A 16,694-nucleotide genomic window follows, 5' to 3' on the forward strand; every position below is an offset into this window, starting at 1 on the left:
ATGATATGCTGAATGGAATGAACAGTCTACTGAGTGCAGAATAAATCGAAGAAAGACAAAGTAATGAGAAGTTGCAGAAATGATAGTTGCGAGAAACTTAACATCCGGATTTATTCTCAAGAAATAGATGAAGTTAAGTAACTCTGCTACCTAGGCAGCAAAATAACCAATGGCAGACGGAGCAAGGACGACATCTAAACCAGACTGTTGTTGTGGTCTTCAGTCCTGAGACAGGTTTGATGCAGCTCTCCATGCCAATCTATCCTGTACATGTTCCTTCATCTCCCAGTACCTACTGCAACCTACATCCTTCTGAATCTGCTTAGTGTGTTCATCTCTTGGCCTCCCTCTACGATTTTTACCCTCCACGCTGCCCTCCAATGCTAAATTTGTGATCCCTTGATGCCTCAGGACATGTCCTACAAACCGATCCCTTCTTCTAGTCAAGTTGGGCCACAAACATCTCTTCTCCCCAATTATATTCAGTACCTCCTCATTAGTTACGTGATCTACCCACCTAATCTTCAACATTCTTCTGTAGCACCCCATTTGGAAAACGTCTATTCTCTTCTTGTTCAAACTATTTATTGTCCACGTTTCACTTCCATACATGGCTACACTCCATACAAATACTTTCAGAAACGACTTCCTGACACTTAAATCTATACTCGATGTTAACAAATTTCTCTTCTTCAGAAACGCTTTCCTTGCCATTGCCAGTCTACATTTTATACCCTCTCTACTTCGACCATCATCAGTTATTTTGCTCCCCAAATAGCAAAGCTCCTTTACTACTTTAAGTGTCTCATTTCCTAATCACCCGACTTAATTCGACTACATTCCATTATCCTCGTTTTTATTTTGTTGATGTTCATCTTATATCCTCCTTTCAAGACACTGTCCATTCCGTTCAACTGCTCTTTCAAGTCCTTTGCTGTCTCTGACAGAATTACAATGTTATCGGCGAACCTTAAAAGTTTTTATTTCTTCTCCCTGGATTGTAATACCTACTCCAAATTTTTCTTTTGTTTTCTTTACTGCTTGCCCAATATAAAGATTGAATAACTTCTTGGAGAGGCTAAAACCCTGTCTCACTCCCTTCCCAACCGCTGCTTCCCTTTCATGCCCCTCGACTCTTATAACTGCCATCTGGTTTCTGTACAAATTGTAAATAGCCTTTCGCTCCCTGTATTTTACCCTGCCACCTTTAGAATTTGAAAGAGAGTATTCCAGTCAACATTGTCAAAAGCTTTCTGTAAGTCTACAAATGCTAGAAACGTAGGTTTGCCTTTCCTTAATCTTACTCCTAAGATAAGTCGTAAGGTCAGTATTGCCTCACCTATTCCAACTTTTCTACGGAATACAAACTGATCTTCCCCGAGGTCGGCTTCTACCAGTTTTTCCATTCAACTGTAAATAATTCGCATTAGTGTATTGCAGATGTGGCTTATTAAACTGATAGTTCGGTAATTTTCACATCTGTCAACACCTGCTTTCTTTGGGTTTGGAATTATGATATTCTTCTTGAAGTATGAGGGTATTTCGCCTGACTCGCACATCTTGCTCTCCAGGTGGTAGAGTTTTGTCAGGACTGGCTCTCCCAAAGCCGTCAGTAGTTCTAATGGAATGTTCTCTACTCCCGTGGCCTTGTTTCGACTCTGGTCTTTCAGTGCTCTGCCAAACTCTTCTCGCAGTATCGTATCTCCCATTTCATCTTCATCTACATCCTCTTCCATTTCCATAATACTGTCCTCAAGTACATCGCCCTTGTATAGACTCTCTATATACTCCTTCCATCTTTCTGCTTTCCCCTCTTTGCTTAGAACTGTGTTTCCATCTGAGCTCTCGATATTCATACAAGTGGCTCTCTTTTCTCCAAAGGTCTCTTTAATTTTCCTGTAGGCTGCATCTATCTTACCCCTAGTGAGATAAGCCTCTACATCCTTACATTAGTCCTCTAGCCATCCCTGCTTAGCCATTTTGCACTTCCTGTCGATCTAATTTTTGTGACGTTTTTATTCCTTTTTGCCTGCTTCATTTACTGCATTTTTATATTTTCTCCTTTCATCAATTAAATTCAATATTTCTTCTGTTAGCCAAGGATTCCTACTAGCCCTCGTCTTTTTACCTACTTGATCCTCTGGTGCTTTCACTACTTCATCTCTCAGAGCTACCCATTCTTCTTCTACTGTATTTCTTTCCCCCATTCCTGTCAATTGTTCCCTTATGCTGTCCCTGAAACTCTGTACAACCTCTGGTTTAGTCAGTTTATCCAGGTCCTATCTCCTTAAATTCCCACGTTTTTTGAGTTTCTTCAGTTTTAATCTACAGTTCATAACCAATATATTGTGGTCAGAGTCCACATCTGCCCCTGGAAATGTCCTACAATTTAAAACCTGGTTCCTAAATCTCTGTCTTACCATTATATAATCTATCTGATACCTTTTAGTATCTCCACGATTCTTCTATGTATACAACAAAAGCAGACTATCATTGGCGAAAATGGCATTCCTGCCCAAGACAAGCCTACTAGTATCAAACGTAGGTTTTTGTTTGAGGAAGAAATTTATGAGAATGTATGCTTGGTGTACAGCATTGTATGACAATGAAACATGGACTGTGCATTTGAAATGTGGTGCTATAGAGAAAGGTTGTAAATTACGAGGACTGATAAGGTAAGAAATGAGGACGTTCTGCACAGAGTTGGAGATGATGGAATATGTAGAAAACACTGAAAGGAGAAGGAACAGATTGATAGGAGATGTGGTAGTGCATGTGTGGATGTCTTCCATGGTACTAGAGGGAGCTGTAGAGGGCAAAATCTGTAGAGGAAGACAGAGATTGGAATGTTGTTAACGTTGTTGTTGTCTTCAGTCCTGAGACTGGTTTGATGCAGCTCTCCATGATACTCTATCCTGTGCAAGCTCCTTCATCTCCCAGTACCTACTGCAACCTACATCCTTGTGAATCTGCTTAGTGTATTCATCTCTTGGTCCCCCTCTACGGTTTTTACCCTCCACGCTGCCCTCCAATACTAAAGTGGTGATCCTTCGATGTCTCAGAACATGTCCAACCAACCGATCCCTTCTTCTAGTCAAGTTGTGCCACAAGCTCCTCTTCTCCCCAGTTCTATTCAATAACTCGTCATTAGTTATGTGCTCTACCCATCTAATCTTCAGCATTCCTCTGTAGCACCACATTTCCGAAGCTTCTATTATCTTCTTGTCTAAACTATGTATCGTCCACGTTTCAGTTCCATACATGGGCACACTACATAGAAATACTTTCCTAACACTTAAATCTATACTCGATGTTAACAAATTTCTCTTCTTCAGAAACGCTTTCCTTGCCATTGCCAGTCTACATTTTATATCTCCTCTACTTCGACCATCATCAGTTATTTTGCTCCCCAAATAGCAAAACTCCTTTACTACTTTGTCTCATTTCCTAATCTAATTCCCTCAGCATCACCCGACTTAATTCGACTACATTCCACTATCGTCGTTTTGCTTTTGTTGATGTTCATCTCATATCCTCCTTTCAAGACACTGTCCATTCCGTTCAACAGCTCTTCCAAGTCCTTTGCTGTCTCTGACAGAATTAAAATGTCATTGGCGAACATCAATGTTTTTATTTATTCTCCATGGATTTTAATACCCACTCCGAATTTTTCTTTTGTTTCCTTTACTGCTTGCTCAATATACAGATTGAATAACATCGGGGAGAGGCTAGAACCCTGTCTAGTTTGAATTAGGTATCAGTTAAACAGAATGAAAATTTGCTATGCAAACCTGATAGCGGCTGGGGAAGTGCGTGAAGTCCTTGATGAGGACCAGTTTCACCATCTCGGGGTCTCTGACGAGCAGAGCCGGCCTCGCCTGGAAGAAGAAGCCGACGACGGGGTGCGGATCGCTGTCGTTGTAGAGACGGCCGAACACTTCGGCGTAGGACTTGCGCATGAGCACGAAGTCGCGCATGTTGCCGAAGAAGGGCTCCGGCTTCAGATAGGGGACTCCCCGGCGCGCCCAGTAGTCGAACTGCGCCGTCACGTGGCGGTAGACGACCAGCAGCAGCAGAGCCAGGCCCAGCAGGACCTCCGTGCTGCCGTCCTCCAGGAGCAGGCCCATGGTTGCTGGAGAACCCTGAAAAAAGGTCCGTTATGAAGTCAGTAGACGAGAGCGTGCCAAATCTACATATGCTCATTACTCCGTTATCTATCAGAAATTCTGGGAAACTAAGTGAAATACATGTTAACGTCAGTACCGCTGAGGAACAGCTCGGATAGCTAAAACAGCACCGAGGTCCCGTGTCAGAAGTAATCCTTCAGACTGTATATATGACGTATGGCTCAATTAGCCTATCACTTAGTCGTAATATACCGTAGATACATTGAAGAAAAAACTATGCCTACTAGTTTAAAAAAAGGGCAGTTTACACACATTGCCGAGGATGGTATAAAAAGTCATCAATAAAACTACTGTCCAATACCTTATCATTCTCTTTTGCTCTCAAACGTAGCGAAGTGAACCTAACATTATGACCTCTTCCATGCCAACGAGAATACCAGCCATGCGAAACATAACATGCGATTTTCTCATACGAGCTCTCCAACAGTCGTGTGAGATGCCCAATGTGAGCCGACGGTTACAGTTTAGTCACATTACGGAAGATTAGCATGCAAACAGTGAACAGTATAGGCAGAGATTGCTGAGATAAGACCTTGCTCTTCTCCAGACCACAGAAGTACTACTAAATCGCGTACTTTACCTTGTGTTGTTCCCGATAATCATTGCGGGCATATTTCCCGAAATTGCTGCGGTATAGGCAAGCTGAAAAATTTTTACTGTCAACAACAATCTTGATCACAATTTATTCATTACGGTGACCGGTTTCGACCACTTCTGTGGTCATCTTCAGACCAATGAGTAAGAACCTCCTCTTGGTGGTAAATCACTACTCAAAGTGATTTACCACCAAAAGGAGGTTCTTACTCATTGGTCTGAAGATGACCACAGTAATGGTCGGAACCGGTCACCGTAATAAATAAATTGTGATCAAGACTGTTTTTGATTGTAAATATTGTAACACATTGATCACTGTTCACTCCCACAATGTATTCAAAAGTAATTAAGGTGATAAATGTTTAATAATGTTTCGTCGCTCTTAAATGAGTGTTGGTAAGCTTAGGAAAAGTATTCTCAAAACTGAATAGCTTCGTGTAACGATCGTTTCGGGTGCATTACCGTTTATTTTGCAAACTGAAACGTCGGTTTGGTGGAGGATGATATTGTGCCTGAAGAACAAATGAATAATTCCTTCATGTAAACCAATAAAACAAACTCTTCGTGGAAAGTTAACTAAATAGATCTCGTCTCTAAGAACTAATAAAGATCACCATGTGGGCGAAAAATCATAACACCTCGCAACACATCAGGAATTAAAACACTTCTTCAGAGAAAAACTCTAATAGCATCCCTTTTCGAGAAATTAGAAATACACTTATAACACCTTGAACAAAAAACACAAATTACGAAATCTTTTCATCAAAAATGTCTTACATCACCTCGGTTCCGAGAGCTCCGGAACCGGTACAGAAAATTGGAATAGAGATCAACATAAACATCATTTCAGCTATTTTTATTGCTCATGAAAACCACACATTGCATGTTGTACCACCATACAGAGAGACCTTCATATGTGGTAGTCCAGTTTCATGTTCACAGCGGTACCTCTAATGCCCAGCAGCACGTCCCCTTGGATTGATGCATGCCTGTATTCGTCGTGGCATACTATCCACAAGTTCATCAAGGCACTGTTGATCCAGATTGTCCCACTTCTCAACTGTGATGCGGCATAGATCCTTCAGAGTGGTGGGTGGATCAAGTCGTCCATAAACATCCCTTTTCAATCTATCTCAGGCGTAACGAGATTTTCACTCTGCACCGGAGTGTGCGCTGATATCAAACTTCCTGACAGATTAAAACTGTGTGCCGGACGGAGACTCTAACTCGGGACCTTTGGCTTTCGCGGGAAAGTGGTAGAGCACTTGCCCGCGAAAGACAAAGGTCCCGAGTTCGAGTCTCGTTCCGGCACACAATTTTTAACTGTCATTACGTTTCACATCCCAGGCATGTTCGATAGTGTTTGTCTCTAGAGAACATGCTGGCCACTCTAGTCGAGTGATGTCGTTATTCTGAAGGAACTCATTCACAAGATATGCACGATGGGGGCGCTAATTGTCCATGAAGATGAATGCCTCGCCAATATGCTGCCGATATGGTTGCACAATCGGCCGGAGGATGGTATTCACGTATCGTACAGCCATTACGGCGCATTCCATGACCACCAGCGGCGTACGTCGACCCCACATAATGCTATTGCGTAACAGCAGGGAACCTGTACCTTGCTGCACTCGCTGTATAGTGTGTCGAAGGCGTTCAGCCAGACAGGGTTGGCACTAAGCACGACTTCGACGTTTGTCGGTGAAGAGAACGTGATGCCAATGCTGAGTGGTCCATTCGGCATGTTGTTGGACAACCTGTGCAGTGTTGCTTGGTGTCGTGATTGCAAAGATGGACCTCGCCATGGACGTTGGGAGTGAAGCTGCGTATCATGCAGCCTATTGCGCACAGTCTGAGTCGTAACACGACGTCATGTGGCTGCACGAAAAGCATTATTCAACATGGCGGGGTTGCTTTCGGCGTTCCTCCGATCCATAATCCATAGGTAGCGGTCATCCACTTCAGCAGAAGCCCTCCGGGGGGCTGAGCGATGCCTGTCACAGTTCCTGTCTCTCTGTATCTCCTCCATGTCCGAACGACATCGCTTTGGTTCACTCCGAGACACCTGGACACTTCCCTTGTTGAGAGCTCTTCCTGGCACAAAGCATTGACAGTCTAGGCATGTTTGAACTACAGACAACACGAGCTGTGTACCTCATTTCTCGTGGAATAACTGAAACTGATCGGCTGTCGGACTCCCTCCGTCTAATAGGCACTGCTAATGCATGGTTGTTTACATTTTTGGGCGGGTTTCGTGACATCTCTGAACAGTCAAAGGGACTGTGTCTGTGACACAATGTACACAGTCAAAGTCTATCTTCAGGACTTCCGGGAACCGACGTGATGCAACACATTTTTGATGTGTCTAGTACCCTTTTCGAAGAACAGAAAACTTCTTGTACGGGAACCTCATTCTGCTTTACTGGCCGAGGAAGCTAGATAATTTCAGAAAACTTGTTTATATTTATGCAGCAACTTGGTTTTAATAAACATTGTTGCTGATTTAAATACTAGCGTTGCCACTGGAGTTTAATCCGTAAGAACGAAAATACAGCGTGACCCACATACCACAAATAGCTATTTTGTTTTGTAGCTCGATAGAAGTGCCGATGCGGTCGTAATAAATTTTCTCGTGTTATTTGTGAAGGTGCAGTGGGCATTATGTGTGGACAATTGGGCATTTTGTCGTGCTCACATTACGTAACATGTATCTGGTGGCATTCCGAATCGAAATAGTTTCTCTCGTGTCATCATTTTGTCATTGACAGTGTCGTACAATTGCGACCTAACGTTGATACTAACAAGGGAACCTCCCCATCGCACCCCCCTCAGATTTAGTTATAAGTTGGCAAAGTGGATAGGCCTTGAAAAACTGAACACAGATCAATCGAGAAAACAGGAAGAAGTTATGTGGAACTATGAAAAAAATAAGCAAAATATACAAACTGAGTAGTCCATGCGCACATATGCAACATCAATGATAACACAAACTTAGGAGCGCCGTAGTCCCGTGGTTAGCGCGAGCAGCTGCGGAGTAAGAGTTCCGTGGTTCAAGTCTTCCCTCGGATTAAAATTTTAATTTTTTTATTTTCTGACAATTATTGTCTCTCCGTCCGTCCGCTATATTTGCTGGATTCATATTGCCCACGGAATACATCTCACGTATTTAATGCACTCTCGTCCAAAGTAGCGAACAGTCAACTGCCAGCCAGGGAGCCTCGTTAGGAGGAATACTCTCTTTTCCGTGCGTTGAAGTCGACTGACGTCGTGTGTTTCGAAGTTTGTTTAGGTGTAGCGTCCCCATACTACGGCGCAGTTACCTCGCATCGGACGGACAGATAATAATTGTCTGAAAATAAAAAATTAAAATTTCCACGCGAGGGAGACTTGAACCAAAGACCTCTCATTCCGCAGCTGCTCACGCTAACCACGGGACCACGGCCCTCGTAAGATCACTTGCTCCTTAATATTGCCTATGTTGTGCATGAACTACTCAGTTCGTATATTTTGCTTATTTTTTTCATAGTTCCACACAACTTCTTCCTGTTTTCTCGATAGATCTGTGTTCAGTTTTTCAAGGCCTATCAGCTGTGCCAACTTATAACTACATCTGAGGGGGGTGCGATGGGGAGGTTCCCTTGTAAGATTGGTTTGACTTGCATTAAACCACACACGTGGCCTGATCGTTCTGTGATGGACGATAAGCCTTACATGCATGGGAGACAATTCGAAGAATATGCTGTTCAAGTTTGCCATGGACAGGCGCACATTGTCTTCCACATATTACTAGCATCTAATTAGTATTGCCTGTGATATAGAAAGGGGGATCCGGAGCATTCCATGTGTGGGGGTGATGTATCTGGATGTCTACAGTGAAGCATGAAAGATCTTGTGACGGACATTGTTCTTACTTTCAGGATGCGATTGTTGACCTTTATGCATATGATGCTAAAATAATGTACGGATTTCGTAAACCAGTTACTCCGACTGTGGTCGGTGTTGTGTTAGTCTGGAAGTGTACTTCCAGAACATTTTATTACCGTATGGTTCACCACCAACTGATGCAGTCTGCTTTAGTATTTCGGGTGCTTAGACGGACTCTATCGGTTACAACTGTGGTAGAATATACGTATTTTTAAAGAGCGATATCTGTAATTGGTCCATGTGCTGTTGTCAGTGTTCACGTATCACATATGACATGATGAACATTCTGGTTTTCCGGTTCGTTTGATAACATGAATACCTGCTGGGAGATATGTCGCTAGTGGTTTGTCTTCTGTTACGCACGGAAGGCCCTCCATATGGGGTGGTGGCATCCCGCACCTAGCTCGTAAGGTGGAGGATCTGTCCCTGTTAAGAACCGCTGCGTTTACTTGTTCGAAGCTTCTACTTTACACTTCAGCATTAATGGATCAACTGCATCTGCTGAGTCTAATGTTGTCAGCGTAAGCCTTTACTGAAATTCAGTAGCCTTATAGAACTGCAGCCTTTGGTGTTCTACACTGACGGAGAAAAAAAAAATCGCAACACGAAGAAGGAGTTGTAGGGCCTAAACGAAAGCTGATAGGCGTGTTTCTACACTCCTGGAAATGGAAAAAAGAACACGTTGACACCGGTGTGTCAGACCCACCATACTTGCTCCGGACACTGCGAGAGGGCTGTACAAGCAATGATCACACGCACGGCACAGCGGACACACCAGGAACCGCGGTGTTGGCCGTCGAATGTCGCTAGCTGCGCAGCATTTGTGCACCGCCGCCGTCAGTGTCAGCCAGTTTGCCGTGGCATACGGAGCTCCATCGCAGTCTTTAACACTGGTAGCATGCCGCGACAGCGTGGACGTGAACCGTATGTGCAGTTGACGGACTTTGAGCGAGGGCGTATAGTGGGCATGCGGGAGGCCGGGTGGACGTACTGCCGAATTGCTCAACACGTGGGGCGTGAGGTCTCCACAGTACATCGATGTTGTCGCCAGTGGTCGGCGGAAGGTGCTCGTGCCCGTCGACCTGGGACCGGACCGCAGCGACGCACGGATGCACGCCAAGACCGTAGGATCCTACGCAGTGCCGTAGGGGACCGCACCGCCACTTCCCAGCAAATTAGGGACACTGTTGCTCCTGGGGTATCGGCGAGGACCATTCGCAACCGTCTCCATGAAGCTGGGCTACGGTCCCGCACACCGTTAGGCCGTCTTCCGCTCACGCCCCAGCATCGTGCAGCCCGCCTCCAGTGGTGTCGCGACAGGCGTGAATGGAGGGACGAATGGAGACGTGTCGTCTTCAGCGATGAGAGTCGCTTCTGCATTGGTGCCAATGATGGTCGTATGCGTGTTTGGCGCCGTGCAGGTGAGCGCCACAATCAGGACTGCATACGACCGAGGCACACAGGGCTAACACCCGGCATCATGGTGTGGGGAGCGATCTCCTACACTGGCTGTACACCACTGGTGATCGTCGAGGGGACACTGAATAGTGCACGGTACATCCAAACCGTCATCGAACCCATCGTTCTACCATTCCTAGACCGGCAAGGGAACTTGCTGTTCCAACAGGACAATGCACGTCCGCATGTATCCCGTGCCACCCAACGTGCTCTAGAAGGTGTAAGTCAACTACCCTGGCCAGCAAGATCTCCGGATCTGTCCCCCATTGAGCATGTTTGGGACTGGATGAAGCGTCGTCTCACGCGGTCTGCACGTCCAGCACGAACGCTGGTCCAACTGAGGCGCCAGGTGGAAATGGCATGGCAAGCCGTTCCACAGGACTACATCCAGCATCTCTACGATCGTCTCCATGGGAGAATAGCAGCCTGCATTGCTGCGAAAGGTGGATATACACTGTACTAGTGCCGACATTGTGCATGCTCTGTTGCCTGTGTCTATGTGCCTGTGGTTCTGTCAGTGTGATCATGTGATGTATCTGACCCCAGGAATGTGTCAATAAAGTTTCCCCTTCCTGGGACAATGAATTCACGGTGTTCTTATTTCAATTTCCAGGAGTGTATATCTGAAAGACGATGTCCGTCAAAATTTCACGCCTGCCGCATAAGAATGGCGCTAGTACCGCTTCTATGAGAATGCAAATTTGGTTTGCTTGAAATACATGCTGTAATGTTCGTGACCGGTAGGTACCTTTCCAGAATGGACGTGTGATGTTAGTCAAGTAAGCCTGTAAGGTAATACAAACGCCATTATCAACACCTTACTGTGTTTGAACGAAGTCGAGTAATAGGGCTGCTATGATCTCGATGTTCCTTCTACGATGCTGCAGACAGACTTGGTAGGAATGCAGCCATTGTACATATTGCACACGAATGCTGGCAGCGGTGTTCACGAGAATGTACGGTGCCAAGAAGACTGGACTCCGGACGGCCACGTGGCACGACCGAGAGGAAAGACCATCGTGTTCAGCCTACGGCTCTGAAGCATGTTATTGCATCTGCAGCAGCTGTTTGAGCAGCAGTTGGTGTCACAGTGAAACAACGAACTGTTACAGATCGGTTACTTGCAGAAGAACGGCGAGCCAGACGCCCTGGTAGCGTGAGTTTCACTGGACCCCGACCACCGCCACTTGCGACTTCCAGTGGTGTCAAGCGAGAGCTTATTGGAGGGCAAGGTGGAGGTCTGTTGCCGTTTCCGGTGAATTATGATTCTGGCTCATTGCCAGTGAGGGCCGTGTGTCTGTTAGAAGGAGGAAGGCTGAGGGCCTGCAACCAACCTGTCTGCGTGCTAGACATAATGGACTAACACCTGGTGCTAGACACCTTGGACTTAGACCTGAAGTTATGGACCTGGGTGCGATTTCGTACGACAGCTTCATGGCTTTCGCGGTTATCAGATTGCATCCTCACTGAACATTTGTGCCTCACTCTGTCGATTCAGTCCGTTGTGATGTCAGTGGTGAAACAGCATTACAGGCAGTGTTTTCCAACAGGATAACGCTCACCCGCATACCGCTATTGTAACCCATCGTCCTCTTCAGAGTGTCGAGATACTGTCTTGCCCCCTCGATCACCGGGTCTGTCTCCAATCGAGCACATGTTGGACATAATCGGACGACAACTCCAGTGTCCTTCCAGATTACGCTGATACAATAGCTGCCTACTTAGCAATCATATACAACCGCTCGCTCACCGATAGATCTGTACCTACAGATTGGAAAATTGTTCAGGTCGCACCAGCGTTTAAGAAGGGTAGTAGGAGTAATCCATCGAACTACAGACCTATATCAAATGGGTCAAATGGCTCTGAGCACTATGGGACTTAACATCTATGGTCATCAGTCCCCTAGAACTTAGAACTACTTAAACCTAACTAACCTAAGGACAGCACACAACACCCAGCCATCACGAGGCAGAGAAAATCCCTGACCCCGCCGGGAATCGAACCCGGGAACCCGGGCGTGGGAAGCGAGAACGCTACCGCACGACCACGAGATGCGGGCGGACCTATAGCATTGACGTCGGTTTGCAGTAGGGTTTTGGAGCATATACTGTATTCAAACATTATGAATCACCTCGAAGGGAACGATCTATTGATACCTAATCAGCATGGTTTCAGAAAACATCGTTCTTGTGCAACGCAGCTAGCTCTTTATTCGCACGAAGTATTGGCCGCTATCGACAGGGGATCTCAAGTTGATTCCGTATTTCTAGATTTCCGGAAAGCTTTTGACACCGTTCCCCACAAGCGACTTCTAATCAATGTGCGGGCCAGTTGTGCGACTGGATTCGTGATTTCCTGTCAGGAAGGTCACAGTTCGTAGTAATAGACGGCAAATCATCGAGTAAAACTGAAGTGATATCAGGTGTTCCCAAGAGAAGCGTCCTGGGACCTCTGCTGTTCCTGATCTATATAAATGACCTGGGTGACAATCTGAGCAGTTCTCTTAGGTTGTTCGCAGATGATGCTGCAATTTACTGTCTAGTAAGGTCATCTGAAGACCAGTATCAGTTGCAAAGCGATTTAGAAAAGATTGCTGTATGGTGTGGCAGGTGGCAGTTGACGCTAAATAACGAAAAGTGTGAGGTGATCCACATGAGTTCCAAAAGAAATCAGTTGGAATTCGATTTCTCAATGAATATTACAATTCTCAAGGCTGTCAATTCAATTAAGTACCTGGGTGTTAAAATTACGAACAACTTCAGTTGGAAAGACCACCTAGATAATATCATGGGGAAGGCGAGCCAAAGGTTGTGGTTTTTTGGCAGGACACTTAGAAGATGCAACAAGTCCACTAAAGAGACAGCTTACACTACACTCGTTCGTCCTCTGTTAGAATATTGCTGCGCGGTGTGGGATCCTTACCAGGTGGGACTGACGGAGGACATCGAAAGGGTGCAAAAAAGGGCAGCTCGTTTTGTATTATCACGTAATAGGGGAGAGAGTGTGGCAGATATGATACCCGAGGTGGGATGGAAGTCATTAAAGCAAAGACGTTTTTCGTCGCGGCGAGATCTATTTGCGAAATTTCAGTCACCAACTTTCTCTTCCGAATGCGAAAATATTTTGTTGAGCCCAACCTACATAGGTAGGAATGATCATCAAAATAAAATAAGAGAAATCAGAGCTCGAACAGAAAGGTCTAGGTGTTCGTTTTTCCCGCGCTGTTCGGGAGTGGAATGGTAGAGAGATAGTATGATTGTGGTTCGATGAACCCTCTGCCAAGCACTTAAATGTGAATTGCAGAGTAATAATGTAGATGTAGATGTCATCCGTGTAATGACCAATCAAGTGCAACAGTCATTGATCTGTATTCCACAAACTGAAACCCGGCACATATGCAGCACAAATGATGCATGTTTGCATGCCTGCATTCAACATTGTGGCGTTTACACTGGTTATTAATATACCAGCCTTTCACATTTGCTGTAGGTTATCTCGCTCTTTCACTCACCTGTAATCTTGCAGTGTTAATCAGGTATGTTACCTCGGCAAGGTATTCCGAAATTTCATTCCGATACATTAAATATTTTTCGGTGTTGCTATTTTTTCCCATCAGTGTATATACTTTAAATGTCGTAGCAACGACACCAATGCTAGAGCAAACATTCCAGGCAATAGTGGGCATGCTCCCCTGAGTCCTCGTCGTAAAAGTACTGATGAAGCGAGGGAGTGGTTAACTCTAATTTTTGTGGTAACATTAGCAACACGCTGTATGATTATATCAGGAAAACTGTGGTTGGTACTACTTCGGCAGATAACACTTTGGCGCAAAGTAATGAGCCTCTCGACTTTATGGCTTCTTAAAGTCTAGAGAAAGCAGGTTTGCCTGTCGGGTCGTCGCCAGCACACTACAACGCTATTTCTATTATCATAATTGGAGATATTAGCGATATTCAAACTTGTTAAAATTAAAAGGCACTATTAATCGCACATACGTATTTATTTGTAATGGTGACTCCTTTAAATCTGATTTACATCATCATCAGACCGTATTCCAAAGGTGTTCGGCGGAGACGCTGAAACGGAGCAGAAAATCGTATGTGCGAGACATGGATGTCAACTGCTCGTCAGTGGCACGAACGCCGCAAGCAATGGTTGAAAACATCGGTGAAATGGCTATGTAAGCACGCCGGGCCCAACTTGTTCAACCCCGGTCATCATAGGGTGGAAGAGATTTTGGTGAGCAAGTTTTTGAACATTTGCTTGCGACATTTGTGCATGGAGGTATGCCTGTGGAAGCTTGGCTTGCGGAGTTAGTTTGAGCTGTTCTTTTAGCAAATGTTGTGGACACTGTTTTAGGTGTCTGGTGTTCCTGTCCTTGTGTCACAGTGCAAATCTGAGAACTTAAGGCCTACTTTGTTGCTTAGCTTCACAAGTTAATTCATTTGTCCTGCGTGTGTTCCAGGTTTAAAATTTCTTTTAATTTATTTAATTGTATATTGTGAAAAAACTGGCAGAAACTGACCTTGAGGAAGATCAGTTTGTGAGACGCCCGGCTAAGCCCGCAGGACAAGACAATTACCAGGAATTGTGGAAGGGGCCCAGAATGAGCGGCTGTCAGTTACACTCCAAACATAACACTTCATTTAGTGGTCCAAACATTACAGCGCAAATTCTAAGCTTGACTATCGACAGAAAATTTCTTTAATTTTAAAGCGGCTGGAGACCCATGAATTAAATACAACTGCTGTAAATATTTTTTTTTTGAGACAGAAGGCTGTAGGCTTTAACCTTAAACAGTATTTAAGGCCAAGCGATGTAAGACTTGACTAGTTAGATAGATTAAGTCTTTTAACAAGGCCCCACCAATCTTGGCGTGCACTTACTCTAAACCGTTTTATACCCCTGGCCTTGGGCTCGAAAACTCCTGACAAGAACAATCTTACCCACATTTAACCTTGCTGCACGCCTACACCGATTGCAACGTCTCACATTTCTCCATTGTCCAAAATCAATGCAGCTCCTGGCTCGAGTGAAATTCTTCTGGATTGGGTAACTTGCTACAGCAGGAGGTCGTTTACACACCACATGTCGGACAGAGAGGAATTAAGAGTGTACGCAAACTTCAAACCTTCTGGGGTTGTTTTATCGATCCCGAGGGTGGCGCTATTGAAGAACACATTTTGCTGTGGTATAGATCTATTCCATTTCATTTTCATCTGAGAATGAAAACAATGAGAGAGTGGTATGAGACTGCGGTACACCCGTTCAGCGAGAAGTTGGCTGTGGCTAACAAGGAACGGCGGTCACGTGAGATGTCGCATTCCCGAAACAGAGTTTTGAGCGGACAAAGGGGGGTGCATTATCACTAAGAAAATCTTAAGGACGGGCTAAAAATTAAAAAATAAATAAAAAATACGTTAGTGAGATTGTGAATGGTTAGCATGGTGGTCATGCCGGCGCTAGACACCGTGTACAGAAAATGTGAAAATGTGTCAATAATTACAGGCATTTACCAGTTCCCCTAATGAGTACGAGGAGGAGGCACCAAATAAGAGACAACAACGTTCTGCATGGGTATTTACTCAGGAGCTAAGGGAAGGATATCGAACGAGTATTTGGAGTTAGCTTCGCCACTTTACACGCCTCGCACTCACCAATCAGCCCTCAGTCTGCTTTCCAAATGTGGGCGTACTCTTTGATTTTCAGAGTAGGTTTCTAGATTCTCAAATGTTCCCCAGGTAAGGATTCATGGAAGTTTTCAAAAAAAGGAAGGCACTAGTTTCTCAGAGAGAGAGATCGTCAATTTATTATCACAATGAGTGAGATACCAAAGAAGGCCTTTGTTGACTTAGTAGTCGCATACTAGATCGCTGATGACACTATGAACCATCGGCTACTACTCCTGTGTTTATTTCTTCTACTCTTTTTTTTTCTTTTTTTTTTTCTGAATGACAAATGTATCTCAGTCGATACAACGGGGACACAAACTCCACCCTCGGTATGTTCCAAATCTCCGTGACCACTGAATGCAATCTTCCTCAAACATACGGCGAAAGGCATCAGCAACTTAGTTATCCAATCCTCATATGTGTTTCACGAATATCGGAAAGCGGAAATGCGGCTTCCCCAATGTGCACTGTGCCGAGTTTTTTCACAATTGCGCAAGCACCCATCTCTGGTTACTGGTTTCTAGAAATAACATGAAGTTTTTTTTTAAGGCGAACATGACCACCAGCTTCTCCAACTCATAAACAGAGTGCTTCAGCTTAGCAGCCGACAGAGTCCTGTAAGCATATACTACCAGTAGCCTGTCAGCGTCTTGCTCCCTAAGAGGACCACACTGATACTAGAACTCGAGGCATCTGTTTTAACTATAAAAGGTCGCTCGAAGTCCAGAGTTGCCAAGAACCTCAGCAACTTAATGATAACCATTAAGGAGTTTAAGTTCATCTTGGAATACGTTAGGAGGCTGGCAACGATCCACAAAACTCAGGAAGTTGGAAAAACACGCAGGAATTTAGTTACAA

The 16,694-nt window shown here is 44.8% G+C and overlaps 1 protein-coding gene across 1 annotated transcript in view; it reads right to left on the reverse strand.

Moving 5' to 3' along the window:
* Window positions 1-16,694, reverse strand: part of LOC126199134 (cytochrome P450 6a2-like) — a 259,881-nt gene that overhangs the window by 74,103 nt on the left and 169,084 nt on the right. Inside the window, exon 2 of the mRNA XM_049935889.1 lies at window positions 3,792-4,132. Within this exon, the coding sequence (XP_049791846.1) occupies window positions 3,792-4,127 (336 nt within the window). The 5' untranslated portion in view covers window positions 4,128-4,132. The remainder of the gene's footprint in view (window positions 1-3,791; window positions 4,133-16,694) is intronic.

This window comes from Schistocerca nitens, chromosome 8 (assembly GCF_023898315.1).
Source record: "Schistocerca nitens isolate TAMUIC-IGC-003100 chromosome 8, iqSchNite1.1, whole genome shotgun sequence".
NCBI lineage: Eukaryota > Metazoa > Arthropoda > Insecta > Orthoptera > Acrididae > Schistocerca > Schistocerca nitens.